This window comes from Xiphias gladius, chromosome 10 (genome assembly GCF_016859285.1).
Source record: "Xiphias gladius isolate SHS-SW01 ecotype Sanya breed wild chromosome 10, ASM1685928v1, whole genome shotgun sequence".
NCBI lineage: Eukaryota > Metazoa > Chordata > Actinopteri > Istiophoriformes > Xiphiidae > Xiphias > Xiphias gladius.
The window spans coordinates 5224269-5238654 of record NC_053409.1 but is presented as its reverse complement, the minus strand read 5'-3'; the positions used below and the strand labels follow the sequence as shown (position 1 = coordinate 5238654).

At 37.4% G+C, this 14386-nt stretch overlaps 1 protein-coding gene and 1 pseudogene across 1 annotated transcript; both read left to right on the top strand.

The window, feature by feature from the left end:
- The first annotated feature begins 371 nt into the window (after window positions 1–371).
- On the top strand, window positions 372–6533 carry LOC120795799 (coiled-coil domain-containing protein 38-like). The gene is made up of 13 exons (XM_040137972.1): window positions 372–423; window positions 1559–1739; window positions 1863–1924; window positions 2233–2396; window positions 2499–2579; window positions 2800–2886; window positions 3327–3404; window positions 3860–3872; window positions 3972–4126; window positions 4406–4535; window positions 4723–4925; window positions 5778–5871; window positions 6350–6533. Exons 2-13 carry the CDS (start codon window positions 1595–1597, stop codon window positions 6479–6481), a joined length of 1344 nt encoding a protein of 447 aa, XP_039993906.1. The 5' UTR covers window positions 372–423; window positions 1559–1594; the 3' UTR covers window positions 6482–6533.
- On the top strand, window positions 6510–8348 carry LOC120795430 (annotated as a pseudogene).
- The last annotated feature ends 6038 nt before the right edge of the window (window positions 8349–14386 follow it).

Sequence of the window (14386 nt, the reverse complement as noted above, 5' to 3'; positions counted from 1 at the left end):
AGTTGTTTAATATTGCCATTCACTGATTCACAGTTATTAATAACGTATTCAGTGGTGTTGGATGTTATTTGTTAATAGATCTTGTTAGTTTTCAAAGTTAAGACAAAACAATTGTGAAGGTCTTTCACTTTTTGTTCACCTTTCTGTCACATTTGCGCGTGTTCGGGCAATTTCAATTTCAATCAGATGGGGTCGTTATATTGTGGGGTGGTAGAACTACTTGTGTGATTGTTGCACACGACAAGTGTTGTTATTGAAGACGTCAAAAGAAAAAAAAACGGAGGGCGTCATTGAGGGGTCTTTAGAAGGCAGTAGTTACCGAGTTACCATGACAACAGTCGAAAACGGGAGCTAAACAACAACACAGCCCAGTTTGAACTTAAGCGTTTGTCTCGGGTGTGATAAAGTTGAATACATTCACAGGTAACCTGTAGGTTGAGTTCTTCATTAATATCAAATTGTAAAATGTTAAAAACGGTCTGCTTTTGGTAACCTGTAGCTATTTTTGGCAAGCTAATAGCACTGCCAGGTGCAAGATGTCGATGCTAAACAATAGCAAATATATTGCTAAGTTAACTTAGCATTGCATTTTATACACTGAATCACAACTTTAACTTGTTATTAGCACTTTTTCTATTTATTGATAACGTATTATTCATAACTATTATGTTTTTTTCCCCCAATAGGTTTTCATTTCATGTGACCTAGTTCAAAATCAAATCTAAAATACGTGGTTACATGGCCCAAAGAGGGCACAGTCCTTTATATTATACTATTGTAAAATATATAAATACAAGAACATTTAACTATATTTAACAGTATAGTTAAGGGTATTAAGGGTTTTAGTCCATGAAGTCAACCCCCATCTGCTAAGCATGAGGGCTGTGAGGTGAACCTTAATAAGAAACCCCACTGGATCCAGAGTGAATGTCTGTCAAACAGTTAACATAAAACTTTACTGCGGTCTAACACCCTAACGTTACTTGCCTCAGGAAGAGAAAAATAGTAGTTTGCTGTGTCAGTAAGGTTGTGCTAATTTGATTAAACTAAACATTTATAATATTTATAATCCAAAACTGAGGAGTCATCACAGTTAAGGGTCAGTCACCATAGTCAGTCACTAGCCTTGACCTGGGGACAGCCAGATGCCCCTGCCACAGGACCTCAGACAGTTAAGGCCCGGAACCAGTTTTGCCTTAACGTAGCAAAGTTAATCAGTAAAACTTTGAAATCAAGGCTTAAAGTGCAAGGCAGTCAGTTTCTATGTTTTATGTGAATTGGGTTAATATAGAGAATACAGAGAAACATGACAGCTATACATGTTTTTTCAGGCAGTCTTGTTTCAGATATTGACAGTGCCTTTTCTGTCAGAGACTGATACACAGTGGACAAATATTTGGAAAATAAAACCTAAGAGAAAATCTGCAAGAACAATTGTGTATGTACGAATCAAAAAATGTCTTACATCTGCTGCATATTAGTAGTGTTACACAGTGTCTGCAAAAAGTGAAAAATGTATGTTTGATGAGACTGTACTGCTGTTCTCCTTTACGCTCAGGAGTTGTGTAAATTCTTGGCTCTGCGTGTTGCAAAGATGACAGAAGAACTCACAGGACAAATGATGGAGGAAGAGGAGGAAAGGGAGAAATTGAAGATTCCACAACAAATTAAGAATAACACAGCTCTCCCTAAACAAACTCAAGACAGTCCTGACCTTAAGATGTCTGTGATTAAACAAGGTAGGTGGTGACAGAACAGAGAGTCAGAGCATGTAAAATGTTGAACTACATTTAAGGCACTACTTTTGCCTTGGAAGGTTTGCTTACTTCAGTGTTCGAGAATGATCTCTCCTCTGTCCTTAGAGCCTATGAAGAGAGACAGACAGGACTTGATCTCCACTGAATTTAAGAGAGCACTCCTGGAGGTAAATGACTTAAAGGGTCCTGTTTTAATGGCAAAAGCACAATGACCACCACTGCACAGACGCTGTGGACGTCTCCAAGTGCATCTACCATTTTGGTTTTGTACTTTGGATGCAGTAATGTTAAATGTAAAAGGGCTAGGGGCGGCGGAGTGCAGATCAGAGAAGACTGTCAGTTAATTCTATGATGACAAAGACGTAATTTGTTGAACAAGTACCTTCTTTTTTCCACTGCCAATTTATGTCTGGCTTTAATCTCCTCTCCTTAATTATCTGCAGTACTCCCCTCACCCTCATCATTCTGTCCTCAGGTATCTGTGATCATGAGCAGGTCGGAGATAAGGAAGCTGGACAAGGCCATTGCAGCAAAGAAGAGTGATCTGAAATGGCTTGAACAAATGATTGAGAGAGAGAATTACAGCTTTGAAGAATATCTCAAGAGCTGTGAGAAGAAATCTGCAGATGCCATAAAACTGTAAGCTGTAGAGGATTCCTTGTCATTATAACTTGAGACTGGATTAAATATCCTTTCTTTTTTTTTTTTTTGTAATAATTGTAATGTTGTCTCTGTTTTCAGTTTTGAAAAAGAGAGGAAGTCCAAACAGGAGAAGAATGCTGCGATTGAGAAGTTAACTGACGAAATAAGGACCATAAAAAGGCAGATCTATGATAATGTTGTGCATTTAACATAAATATGCACACATACTACATGTTAAATGTGCATATGTTTATTAAGCAATAGGTGCTAGGAGACAAACTACAGTAAATACAGTAAATTAAAATAAGCAATTATGGAGGTATTCATCTGCAATGACTATTTCACAGTGGGACACAGTGGCATGCTTTATGGATCTAAACCTTGTCTTTCTTATTCATAGTGAATTTGCTAAGATTGAGGAAATCCCGTATAATTATAAGAGACACGAGAACATTCTATTCAAGCTGTCAACTCAGCAGTGGCAGGAGCCACAAGAAGCAGAGGCTTTGAAAGCTAAAGCTCTGGATGAGCAGAACAGGGAGTGCCAGGAGACAGCAATTAGGCAAGGTGAGTATTAAGACCCAATGACTCAATATGAAATAGATGATACAGTAAGGGCCAGGGCGTGCTGGTTTATCCCCTGATATTGGTCTATTATTAAGAAACCAATATGGTCTGAACTATATTATCTTTTTCAATAACAATTAGCAGACTAATGCAAAATTTATAAATACTACTCTTTGTGACTTAGATTTGTGAATCCCTAAAAAGAGACCACTTCAGTAACTGGTGAACTCACAAAAGACAGATTTTTTTTTAAAAAACTGGTCAGAATCGATACAGCAGAGGCTGACATATCCTGACTTGTAAGGATGGCTTGTGTAATTATTGTAATGGGAATGATACCATGCACACAGGTTTGGAGAGGGGTTTGGAGTCCAGTCCAGGTAGCGTGCCGCCTTCGACCAAAGAGCCCACGCTTTCCACAGCCCACAACGAAACACTGTAAGGAACCAACAAAACACTAACTTTTATGACGACACTTATGAGTGTTATGGTGCACATCCAGTATTAGTCTTTTACATTCATGTACTCTTATGCAGTGGTAAATAATAAGATTTTTAATCGATTACTTCCATTTGGCATTCAGCATAAAAGCAAAAGCAAAAGACAAATGCGTTTAAAAATAAATGTACCTTCCAAAAACTACATTCCTCCATATAGTTTTTCATGTGGATATATTTTGCATTTTCATTTGAACATCATTTCACATTTTCAGTTCATTTTCTTTTTTCTTTTTTTTTTACATCTTGTTGCTGCTGTTGTTTAAAAAAGCTATACAGAAAACCATCTACCAAATGACAGACTCCTCAAACAAATCATTACATGTCAATTTCTCTTGATCTTAAGCTCTTTTTTTGGCATTTAAGGTTAACAAATTCTAAACTGGATAACGACAGCTCAGAATATGAGGTCAGTTTTCCTGAAAAGTGAACTGAAGCATTACCTCTTTTCATCTTGAGTGGTTATTTGCAGTGCTGACAGTGTGCTTTCACTTTCCCCTTCCTGCAGCAGAAGTTGGAGCTATACTTCTCTGATTCCCAGCAACTACTGGATCTGTTGAAGGACCTGACAGAGCAAAATTTGTCCCTGATTCACAAGTTCACCAGGGTGAATGAGTTACTGGTGGAGCCCCGGCAGGCCATTGGGATCACCTTGAAGAAAATGTAAGCATGATATTTATCCAAAAGGCTAATTTTAAACTGCAGTCAAAAAAAAAAAAAACAAACAAAAAACAGCACTAACAAGCATGCAGTATAAGAGGTTACAGTATAAACAAAAAACAACTTTACAAAAGGTATTACAGAGTAAGTAAATTAAAGGGAAAGGAGAAAGAGCACACAGGACAACCAATACACATGAAAGACACAAATTACTACACACAAAATGCTTCTAGAAACTTGTGGCAATAATCCCACTCTATGCTAACTCTTCTCTCTCTGTAGGAAAGAGGATGAAGAGAAGCTAATGTTGCAGGTCAATGACAACAGAGACAGAATTGACAAAGAAAAGAAGAGAGTTTTCCATCTCAAAAAGAAAGTTAAGCTCCATGACTCGTTAAAAACAGAGAATCAGGTAAGGAAGCAGAATGTGTGTTTGCACTTTTAGGTTTAAAACTTTTAGAACTTAAAATTGATAGCAACAGCCCTATAACATCTAAGGTGGCAGCAGTAAACTTCACACAGCATGCTACATTTGACTGATCCCAGCTGGTCTCAGAATTTTTCTGTTTTAGTCTGTCGCCTCTCCTCCTTGCCTACAGGATATTATGTTGGATGCTATGGGCGTGAAGGTGACGGAAGTGCATTGCTGCTGTGTGGATAGCCGGATGACAAGCCTAAGCACCTTGGAGAAGCTGTCCAGTGTCGAGTACCGTATGTCTTTACTGCTCCAGCACATTGAGAGCATCCCTCTGGAAAGCTTGGAGACACTGAGGCAGATCAAGGACAGTGTGAGGAGGAGCAGGTTCGTCTCACTGACTGTAGGCCTGACAGCAGGCCAGTAGTTTAAGGCTAACATTCATGTTTAGATATTTATGTTGTTTATTATAGTATATATTACATAGTTTCAAGTAGATTGTATATTTTGTACAGTGGCATCATGGTAACTGGTATCTCCTAATAGTTTTTTTACATTTTGCACCGAGCAATTAACATATTTTCTAAATGGTGTAGATTTTTTTTAAACAGATTTTTTTGTTCATAGCAGTTTTGGTAAAAATAGCTTAGCATATGCTTCACTTATGAAAAGAAAAGAAAAAAACATACTGCAGATCAGCCAGTCCCTTATAAGTAGTATTTAAATGGGTTAACAACAGAATGTTTACACTGCAAATGGTGTTTTTTTAATCGAATGGTCACTTAAGTTTTTCAGTTATTGACTTCTCATTCCACCATGGCTTTCCTGGATTTTGTTCGTAAATAATAAAAAGTGAATATATGTGTACAGTGTATGACACTGTGCTGTATGTATATATGTGTTTACATACATTTTATGTATACACATATACATACACTGTATGTGTACAGTGTATGTATATGTGTATATCATGTATGACTACAATAACTGTGTAGGGCAGTAATGTTACGGTCAGATTTGGACAGTGTCAGCAGAATAGTAATGTACATCACGGCAGTTTGTAGGAGTCCTGGCATGGATAGATATTTCAGACTAGCTTTTCCGTCTTCAGTACATTGATAAAAATGCAATGCAATGTGTAAACTTTGGTAATGCAAAGAACTCAGTATAGATATGTGGCCCTAAAGAGCATGTTACATGGAAACCCCTTCTCTTCTTGCGTCCTATGTGATTTCCCAGGCTGCGTGAAGCAAATCTGAGACTGGAGAGGGAGAAAGTGAAAGAAAGGATGAAGAAGTGCATGCAAAGATCCTTGTGTGATACCAAGAAAATTGTGAGTCTTTTACTTAAAAATGGATACATACAACATTCTCTGCCAATATGTGAATTTTGTATTAGGTTTTTGTCTATTAAACATTATACCCAACGTCAAAATTCATTATCAATAAATCAGAACAACTTTTATTTGAATGCCATCCTATACTGTATGTATAATGTGTGAAACGGGGTAAGATTTGGGGGAAATCTGAGGGATTTACAGCTGATCTACTGGATTAAATCTCAATAAGGAAATAAGGTGCTGTTCTATTACAAGATGAAACAGAGTTTATTAGAAATGTAGTTGTAATTTGGAGAAACACTAATAAGACTATTGTTATTAAATAAAGGCACCAGACCTCAAAAATCTCATTTTTAAAAAAGAGAATTTGAATTTATCAGTTTCTTTTCTTCTCTAACATGTAGTCCAAGCATGAATTGAAATTATACTTAGAAACAGGGCAGGGCAAGTCTTAATGCCTTTTTTCTTTCAGAGTGGAAGAAAGTTCATGCCCAGATGCATCCCTGTCAAGCAGAAGATCAAAGTCAACAGTAAAGACAACATCCCTGCCAAAGACGAACTCTATGCCTACCTCTTTACCACTGAGGACATAGAGAAAAAATAAAATAAACACATATGATGTTTTCCATGCCATGAAAAGTGAAAAATGCAAAAAGTTACACCATTGTTTAACAAGTCACAAGTCTTGATACTCAAATTTCAGGTCAGGACAAGTGCGTCCCATGTCCCAAACTTTAGGATCCAGTCTTAAGTAACCCATAATGTATTCTACATCATATGTCATTTCACAATCTAAACATATTACTGTGTAAATAAAAGTTGACTATCTTTTTAATATGTACTTTATTATTAGGAACAATTGTATGCTGTTCTATTTTATTTTATTACAACTTTCATAATCATAATACACATAACTATAACTTTCGTATGCCCAGGATTCTGGTTATGAGCTAAATCAGAATACTTGCAATAAAGCAGTCTGATTGTACTGAATGTTCAGTAATTTGATCATGTGAAGATCAATTCATCAAAGAGAGTCTGGCTCCGGAAAAGTCGACATGTTTTAATGCCCTTAGAGGCATAGACAACAAAGATGAGGGAGCCACCCCTACTTGTTGTGTAGAAACCACCTCACAGGTTGGGATATTTTGGGTGGGGACCCCCACCCAAAATATCCCAGTGTTATAGTATGGGATCTCCCTGGTATTGGTACCACCAATTTTCCAGCTGACAAGTACCTGGAGCAACTTTGGAGAAGTTTGACTTCTTCATCATCATTTCATCTGATTGCTTCAGAGAAAACGATGTAAAGCTCGCTCAGGAGATTAAGAGGATGGGGAAAAGTTCTACTTTATTCGCTCAAAGATTGACCATAACTTACATGATGAGGAAAGAGGTCAGAGAGATTTCACCAAAAAAAGACCCTTGATCGAATCATGGGAAACACCATTCAAGGTAAAGGGTTTTTTTATTTATGTTTTTTTTGTTTTTTTTTAAATATTATTATTTCCATTGTGAAGAATTTAGTTATTGTATTTAATGATTATTTATTGTTGACAACAGAGTAAATCTACTCAAACCTAAAAATACCCTATTTCCTCAAGTAGTGCCCGGGCCCTTTGTTTACATCCACTGCAGAAGATAACAGGCCTTTATTTGAAACAGGCTTGTATTAGAGGCAGGCCTTTATTTCTAATTGCCGTTGTTTGACAGGTATAATTGGTCACGTTTTAGTATGAAGCCTCGTTTTGAACCGTTCACGTTTTCGCTGTTAAAGTTACAGCATTATGCTGTTAATGCAACTCAACATTTCCTGTAACTCAACACTTCCTGTAAGCGTTTCCCTTTTATGACATAGGTCTCCGAAAACAAGGTGTTAAGTCTTCCTGGTGTCCAGCTTTGATCTCCATCTGTATGATTTCCATCTGTTAGAGGAGACATTAGAGAGAGAATTCCCTGCACTCAAGCGGAATGCTTTGCTTTTGGCCATACCCAATATCAACCTGCAGATCATCAACAAGAAGAAAAAGATTTTTCAGGCCAAAATAAAATACTTTGCTTTTCTATCTGCATTTGGAGCAGGTGTACCAGTTCCTGGCTTGTCTGGTACTATTGATATAGGCATGATCATTGCATATATCACAGAGTCCCAAATTGCATTCTGTATTGATAATGCGTCACTGCAGAATCTTGCTTTTAGTGCACACCTCACTTTGGTTGATCTTGAAGCAGTGATGACATCACCACTGGCTGCAAAAGAAATAACCAAACATCTTATCATTAAGATACTGATCTCATTTCAAACTCTCTTTGCATTAATGGCAGCAGAAGAAGGATCCAGATTCATTCCAATAATTGGAATCCCAGCAGCAATGATCCTCTCTTTTATCTCCACCTACAGAGTGCTCACTACTTCCCTCAACATGGTTGTTGAGGATGCACAGAGGGTATTTACAAGATATCATAGATGAATGGAAATATGGCAACGATTTAGCACATTTAAAACTTCCAGTGTACAATAATAGCATTAGAATTGGACAGTCTTACTTCCAAGTCCACTTAGCCTGCAAGCTTTTCCTTTTTGTGTCTCTGAGCAAAGTGCAGCATGATTTCTGAAACATTCCGCACGTTACCTCTAGTCAGGAAATACTTTGGTCCCTGGAAGTGAAAACAGTTCCTTAATTATAATAATAGTAATTAGACTAAGAGAATTATAACTGGTTTCCGTTTAGGTATTAAAAGTCATGTAGGTAACAACTGTATCTACAGGCCCATAATAAACACGTAGTTATCAAACCTGAACCCCTGAAATATGTAATGCCATTTACAGAAGTGAAGGACAGAATAATAGAACACTTCTGTCTTTTTTAAATTGTTTTATTTTGAAAGTTTTATAACAAAGTGATGTACACTCACTGAGGACTTTATTAGGAACAAAATACTAATACTGGGTAGAGCCTCCCTTTGCTCTCAAGATAGCCTCAATTCTTCATGGCATGGATTCTACAAGATGTCCGAAATATTCCTTTGAGATTCTGGTCCATGTTGACATGATTGCAGATTTGTCAGCTGCAAATTCATACTGTCACTCTCCTGTTTTACCACATCCCAAAGGTGTTCTATTGGATTCATATCTGGTGACTGAACTCATTGTCATGTTCATGAAACCAGTTTGGGACAACCTTTGGCCATAAATGGATGCACATGGTCAGCAACAATACTCTTTACTAGGATTTGTCATTCAAACGCTGATTGACTGGTATTAAGGGGCCCAAAGTGTGCCAAGAAAACATTTCCTACACCATTTAACCACCACCACCAATCTGGAATGTTGACACAAGGCAAGCTGGGTCCATGGATTCATGCAGTTGACACCAAATCCTGACCCTACTGCCTCATCAGACAAGGAAACGAATGGCACAGTTCTGCTGTTGTAGCCCATCTGCCTCAACGTTCGATTTGTTGTGCATTCTGAGATGCTTTTCTGCTCACCAGTGGTTATCTGAGTTACTGTAGCTCATGCTGTCAGCTCAAACCATTCCGGCCATTCTGCTCTGACCTCTCTAATCAACAAGGCATTTCCGTCTGCAGAACTGCTGCTCCCTAGATGTTTTTTGTTTTTCGCACCATTCTGAGTAAACTCTAGAGACTATCTTGCATGCAAATCCCAGGAGATCAGCAGTTTCAGAAATACCCAGCCTATGATGTCTTGAACCAACAATCATGCTACGGCCAGAGTCACTGAGCTCACATTTTTTTCCCCAATCTGATGTTTGACGTGAACATTAACTGAAGCTCCTGACCTGTACCCGCATGTTTTTATGCATTTCACTGCTGCCACATGTGTTATTGTGTCTTGTTGGCAACTGTAGGTGATTATGATGAGTGATTGCCCTCCAATGGTCAGAGTGAGGAACTACAGATATTACAGATTATATAACAGACATTAATTGTAATGTTTATCATCATTATTCATATCACCACAGTATTTATAAACATGTTTGTACTAATGTTGGTAGTATGCATGATACATTTGTTATCAAACAATACATGCCACTACACCTCCACATTCTTCAGTAGGCACAGTATCAACAATGTATCCACCTCTGTTTGCATGTTGGGTGGACAGAATATTAGAAATACCACTGTCAGTTTTGTATTATTTTGAAAGGCTTCACTGGTTGTATTACAATAATACTCTTTCTGACCTGATGCAACAATGTGTTATTCGTGATAAACGACGTACACTATTATCAGTTAATATTAACAGTTTCAGCACTATTATAGATTACAGATCACAGAATCCAGCTTCAGAGTATGAGATATATACGTCTTGTAGTAAACAGTGTAAGCATGTATAATTTATTCTCTCTTCCTGTATATGCACACATCACTGAGTGTTTTCTGTATTAGTACACGGACGGCATGACCCAAACACTTTTATCTCAACAACTGGCAGAGAAAAAAAAAGAATAAACAATCACTTGTAAGGGACAAAAGTTTATTGTAACCCTACAAAAGACACAGGGTGAGAAAAAAAATACAAAACAAAAATAAAATTATAGAAATGAAAAAAAAAAAAAGATTCTCATTCTTATACAAGTCTGAAAACTATCCATCATACACGGACCACAGTTTAATTATTCATATTTTTAATATAACATTTTGCTGTAATGCTGTGTGTACATACAAAATATAGCAAACTAAATAAGGCAAATAAATAGAGGTACAATATACAGGAAAATGGAACATTCTTCAATGTTTTAATCTTTTTTTAATCTTATCTCAAACATCAAGAATGGTGTACAAAATTCTTTTTTTTCCAACTGTACATCTTTCTGTGGAGGATACTTTTTTCCAACCATAAAAATACTGACTCCTCACAATTATACAACCTCTAAAACTGGGTGCAACGTTTCTCAAGCGGTACAAATTGTGTAACAAGTGTGTTCCATATTGCAAGCAATTTTTTACTAAAGGTTAAAGTCAACACATCATACTTTGTGCACCCTTTTGTTAGGCATGCAGGTCGACGCCAAGTGTAATGTGAAATATGGTGGTGTCAGAGATCAACCCCCACCCCCCCCCTTTTTTTTTTAAACTCTTCAGGACAGGTGAAGATTTAAAACTCAGTACACTCATGTTGTGTAGGAGTGTCACCTCTTTGTGTATATGTCCCACAAATTCCATATCTGCCATCTAACAGACTATTGATGTGTTTCCAGCGGCCCAGCCGGAGTCCCCTACGTCACTTGCCCTTTTCCTGTCCTTACTCTTCACACCATGTTTTTTTGCACCACTCTTTCGTTGCACCCTCATCATTTCAGAGGCATCTAAGCCCTCAACATGGTGCTGCAAATGGAAATGTCCCATAATAAAAGTGCATTGAACAAGCTACTAATTTCATTCTTCTGATTCCCATCATACACTCCAAAATCAGCCAGTCAATGGCTAAATAAACATCCAAACATGTAACAACACAAACATGTAATAATACTGACAATGTTGAAATACCCCCTCAGTAAATAGTCTGCACTAAGGGTTAAAGCTCTGTATTAAGAGTTTAAAGGGTCTGCCAAAGTCTGATATAGTAACTCTGATTAACTCAAAAGACAAAGGAGCAGAGTTTAGAAAATAGAATAGCTCAAATATACATGAGATGCTGATTAAAGAATAAGCAATCATATGACATTTCCCCCTTAGGACTTCAGGGGTTTTTATGATTTTTAAAGTGTCTGAAAGTTTGAATCTATTTGGATTACCAGTTAATCTCTAAAGTGTGGGACATGGGAACTCAAAGATCCTCTATGCACTGTCTCACATCATCTTTTCAACCTCATACCAGCTTCTCTCTGCTTCAGTTTGAGGAAAAATTGAAAGAAAAACCCCTGAATGAATGTGCTGTGTCTCTGTGAAATGACAGATTAGAGAGAAATTAAAGATTTAGGAGAAATGCAATTGGGATTTTCGCTGTACAGGTAATGGGCAAAAGCTCTCTGATGACATGCCAGCCATAGTGAAGTACACCTGATGGAGTTATTTAGGAGACTTTGGTGAGTTAGTTTGCCTAGAGCTGAGGTCAAAGGCCACATCATGTTAAAACTTAGGAGAGCTGCTTGTAACTGCTTGTGATGTCAGGTGTAAACACAAAGTGGACTCTGAGAAGCCACGAGATGGCGTCAGTTAGCCTAATTCCAACTGTAAGCATCATTTCATGCACAGTTTTGGAAAGCCATGAGCAATAAAACAAAATAGCAGGAATGTTGCATGTGTGAAAACGGGGTCAGAGGCACTTTAAGGTGAAAATTACGATGCATTTAAGAACAGAAAAAATGGCAGAATTAATGGACATGGACTAACTGGGACAGTCATTACTAGAGATACATATTATAAATACATAAGGTAGTGGGTGTTTTCTATATGTTCTTTAGGAAATACTAGAAATTCAAAAACACAGATGTTAAGTAACAAAATTCATTCAGCAATGTCTTATTCCCATTTTGTAACATTTCTGAAAATGCATTATGTGCTTAGTGAATCAAGCACAGTGGGAAAATTTCTGTTTTGAGATGGTGGTGGATGGGGAAAAGAACTGCAATTTGAATCCTCTGTGTTTACGCTAATTGTTTATAGCCTGTGAGAAGAAATTTATACATTTTTTCCTTTAAAATAAAAAAAAAAAAAAAAAAAAAAACCAACCAGGGGCTGTTGTGCAAATCCTAGCCATTCTCAATGAATGTAAATGCAATAAGGCTACATGCCAAAACATGAAGCTGTGAAGAAAAAGTAATCATGTATGTGGATGGAATGACTAAAATGGGTTATCTAAGAACAAAATCAAATACAATCAGGATATTTCATATGAACCTAATGTGTGGTTTGCCCTCTAACCTGCTTACATGAAGCTGTAGGTTCGTTGTGGTGTGTGTTTTTGGTTTTAAACTGATCCTTTCTCTCATTTGATGTCCTAAAATGGAGTGTGAACCTATCAGCTCACTTATCTTCCTAAGCACCAAGAGCAGTAGACATCCAACCCACAATGGAGCTCACCCCAGGATTAGAGGCCTCTCTGTGGGTACTCTTCCAGCCCTCCTCTGTAGCAAGCTACTGTACTGTAATCTTCAAGAAGATTAAACGTTTTACTGAGGTAACCACATACATTCCAGCCTTTTCATGCCTACTGTTCAAGTCTTAGAAATTTATATTATATATATAAAAATATTACTTTGAATACTTAAATGAAAATGACCTAAGTTTGTGGAAGCATGTGGGGCTGACTCTTGCTTGTCCTCAAGAGTTGTTGTAATGACTAGATAATAGAAACAGGGTCTAACCATATGTAAACAAACATTTGAGAGAAGCTGGAAGGAAAGATGGGAGTAAGGATTGTTTTCTATGATGTTCTCTCAGGGTGGTGTCTTCCTATTAGTGTCCTGTCAATGTGCACCACTCAAGAACCCTAAACATTTGAATCAAGCCACAATAAGAAATTTTTAACATGCGTTAAGTGCTTTGTTGTATCTTGACTTTGCATTAACAGACTGAATACATGGCGTGGTCTGATATTACAATGCCAACTGAAATAAAAACACAGATACTGTATCATGAATCTTGGTGACAGTAATCAAGATCTAGTTTAATTTGAGGTGCAGGTAAAAATCCTCAATTGGACTGATGTTTTAGCACCAGTGAAACAGATCCCACGGATACTATGGATGAGAGTCATTAAAGGCGCAATGAGAACTGCTATGCAGCATCCTCTTGGACCCTATTGAGAGTTCATGTGACCTCCAATTTATTGCAGCCAATAGAGCAGAGTACAAAGTCCACATTCAGATGTGAAGCAACTGACAGCTGATCGGGGAAAGTGCATTGTAAACTAATTGAAAATTGTGCCTTTAAGATTAATCTAAGTTATGACAACCCCTCATTATCTTTGTTATAGATAAGGGTAAATTTAAGTACAGAGAGGACTTTTTCCAGGGAACCAGTAGGTCAGCTTGTGGAAACCTAGGAGTGTAAGGTTTGTCAGAAAAACTACAGTGCAAACAAGACATATAGGTGTGAAAAGGACAAGCAATTATCTTTTTTACATAAAGCGCAAAATTTATAGAAATTCACTTCAACAGCAATTTGAACACCAACAAATAATGCATTGCGTGTACAAAACCCCAAAATACCTTGAAAACATAAAAAACGTCATCTTTGCAATTAGCTTGTCTGAATCTAAATATAAATATATACCAAGGCCTAATTGCAGTATGTTTTGTATTAATACATTTACATTTGTTTTCTCTTTTCTTTGGCACTGTTTAATGCCAGAACAATGTTGGAAGGTGAGGCTTGATCCTTGTGGCACAGTCATCATTTTGTCAGGTAAATCAAGCTGAGAAGTTGATTTTCCTTGAGGAGAGCTGTATCCTCTGAAATTGCAGCTCAGGATGCACGTACATCCTGCTTGGGAATGCCGTGTGCTGGAGGAGGCCATTGGGATGGATCCTCTGTTTTG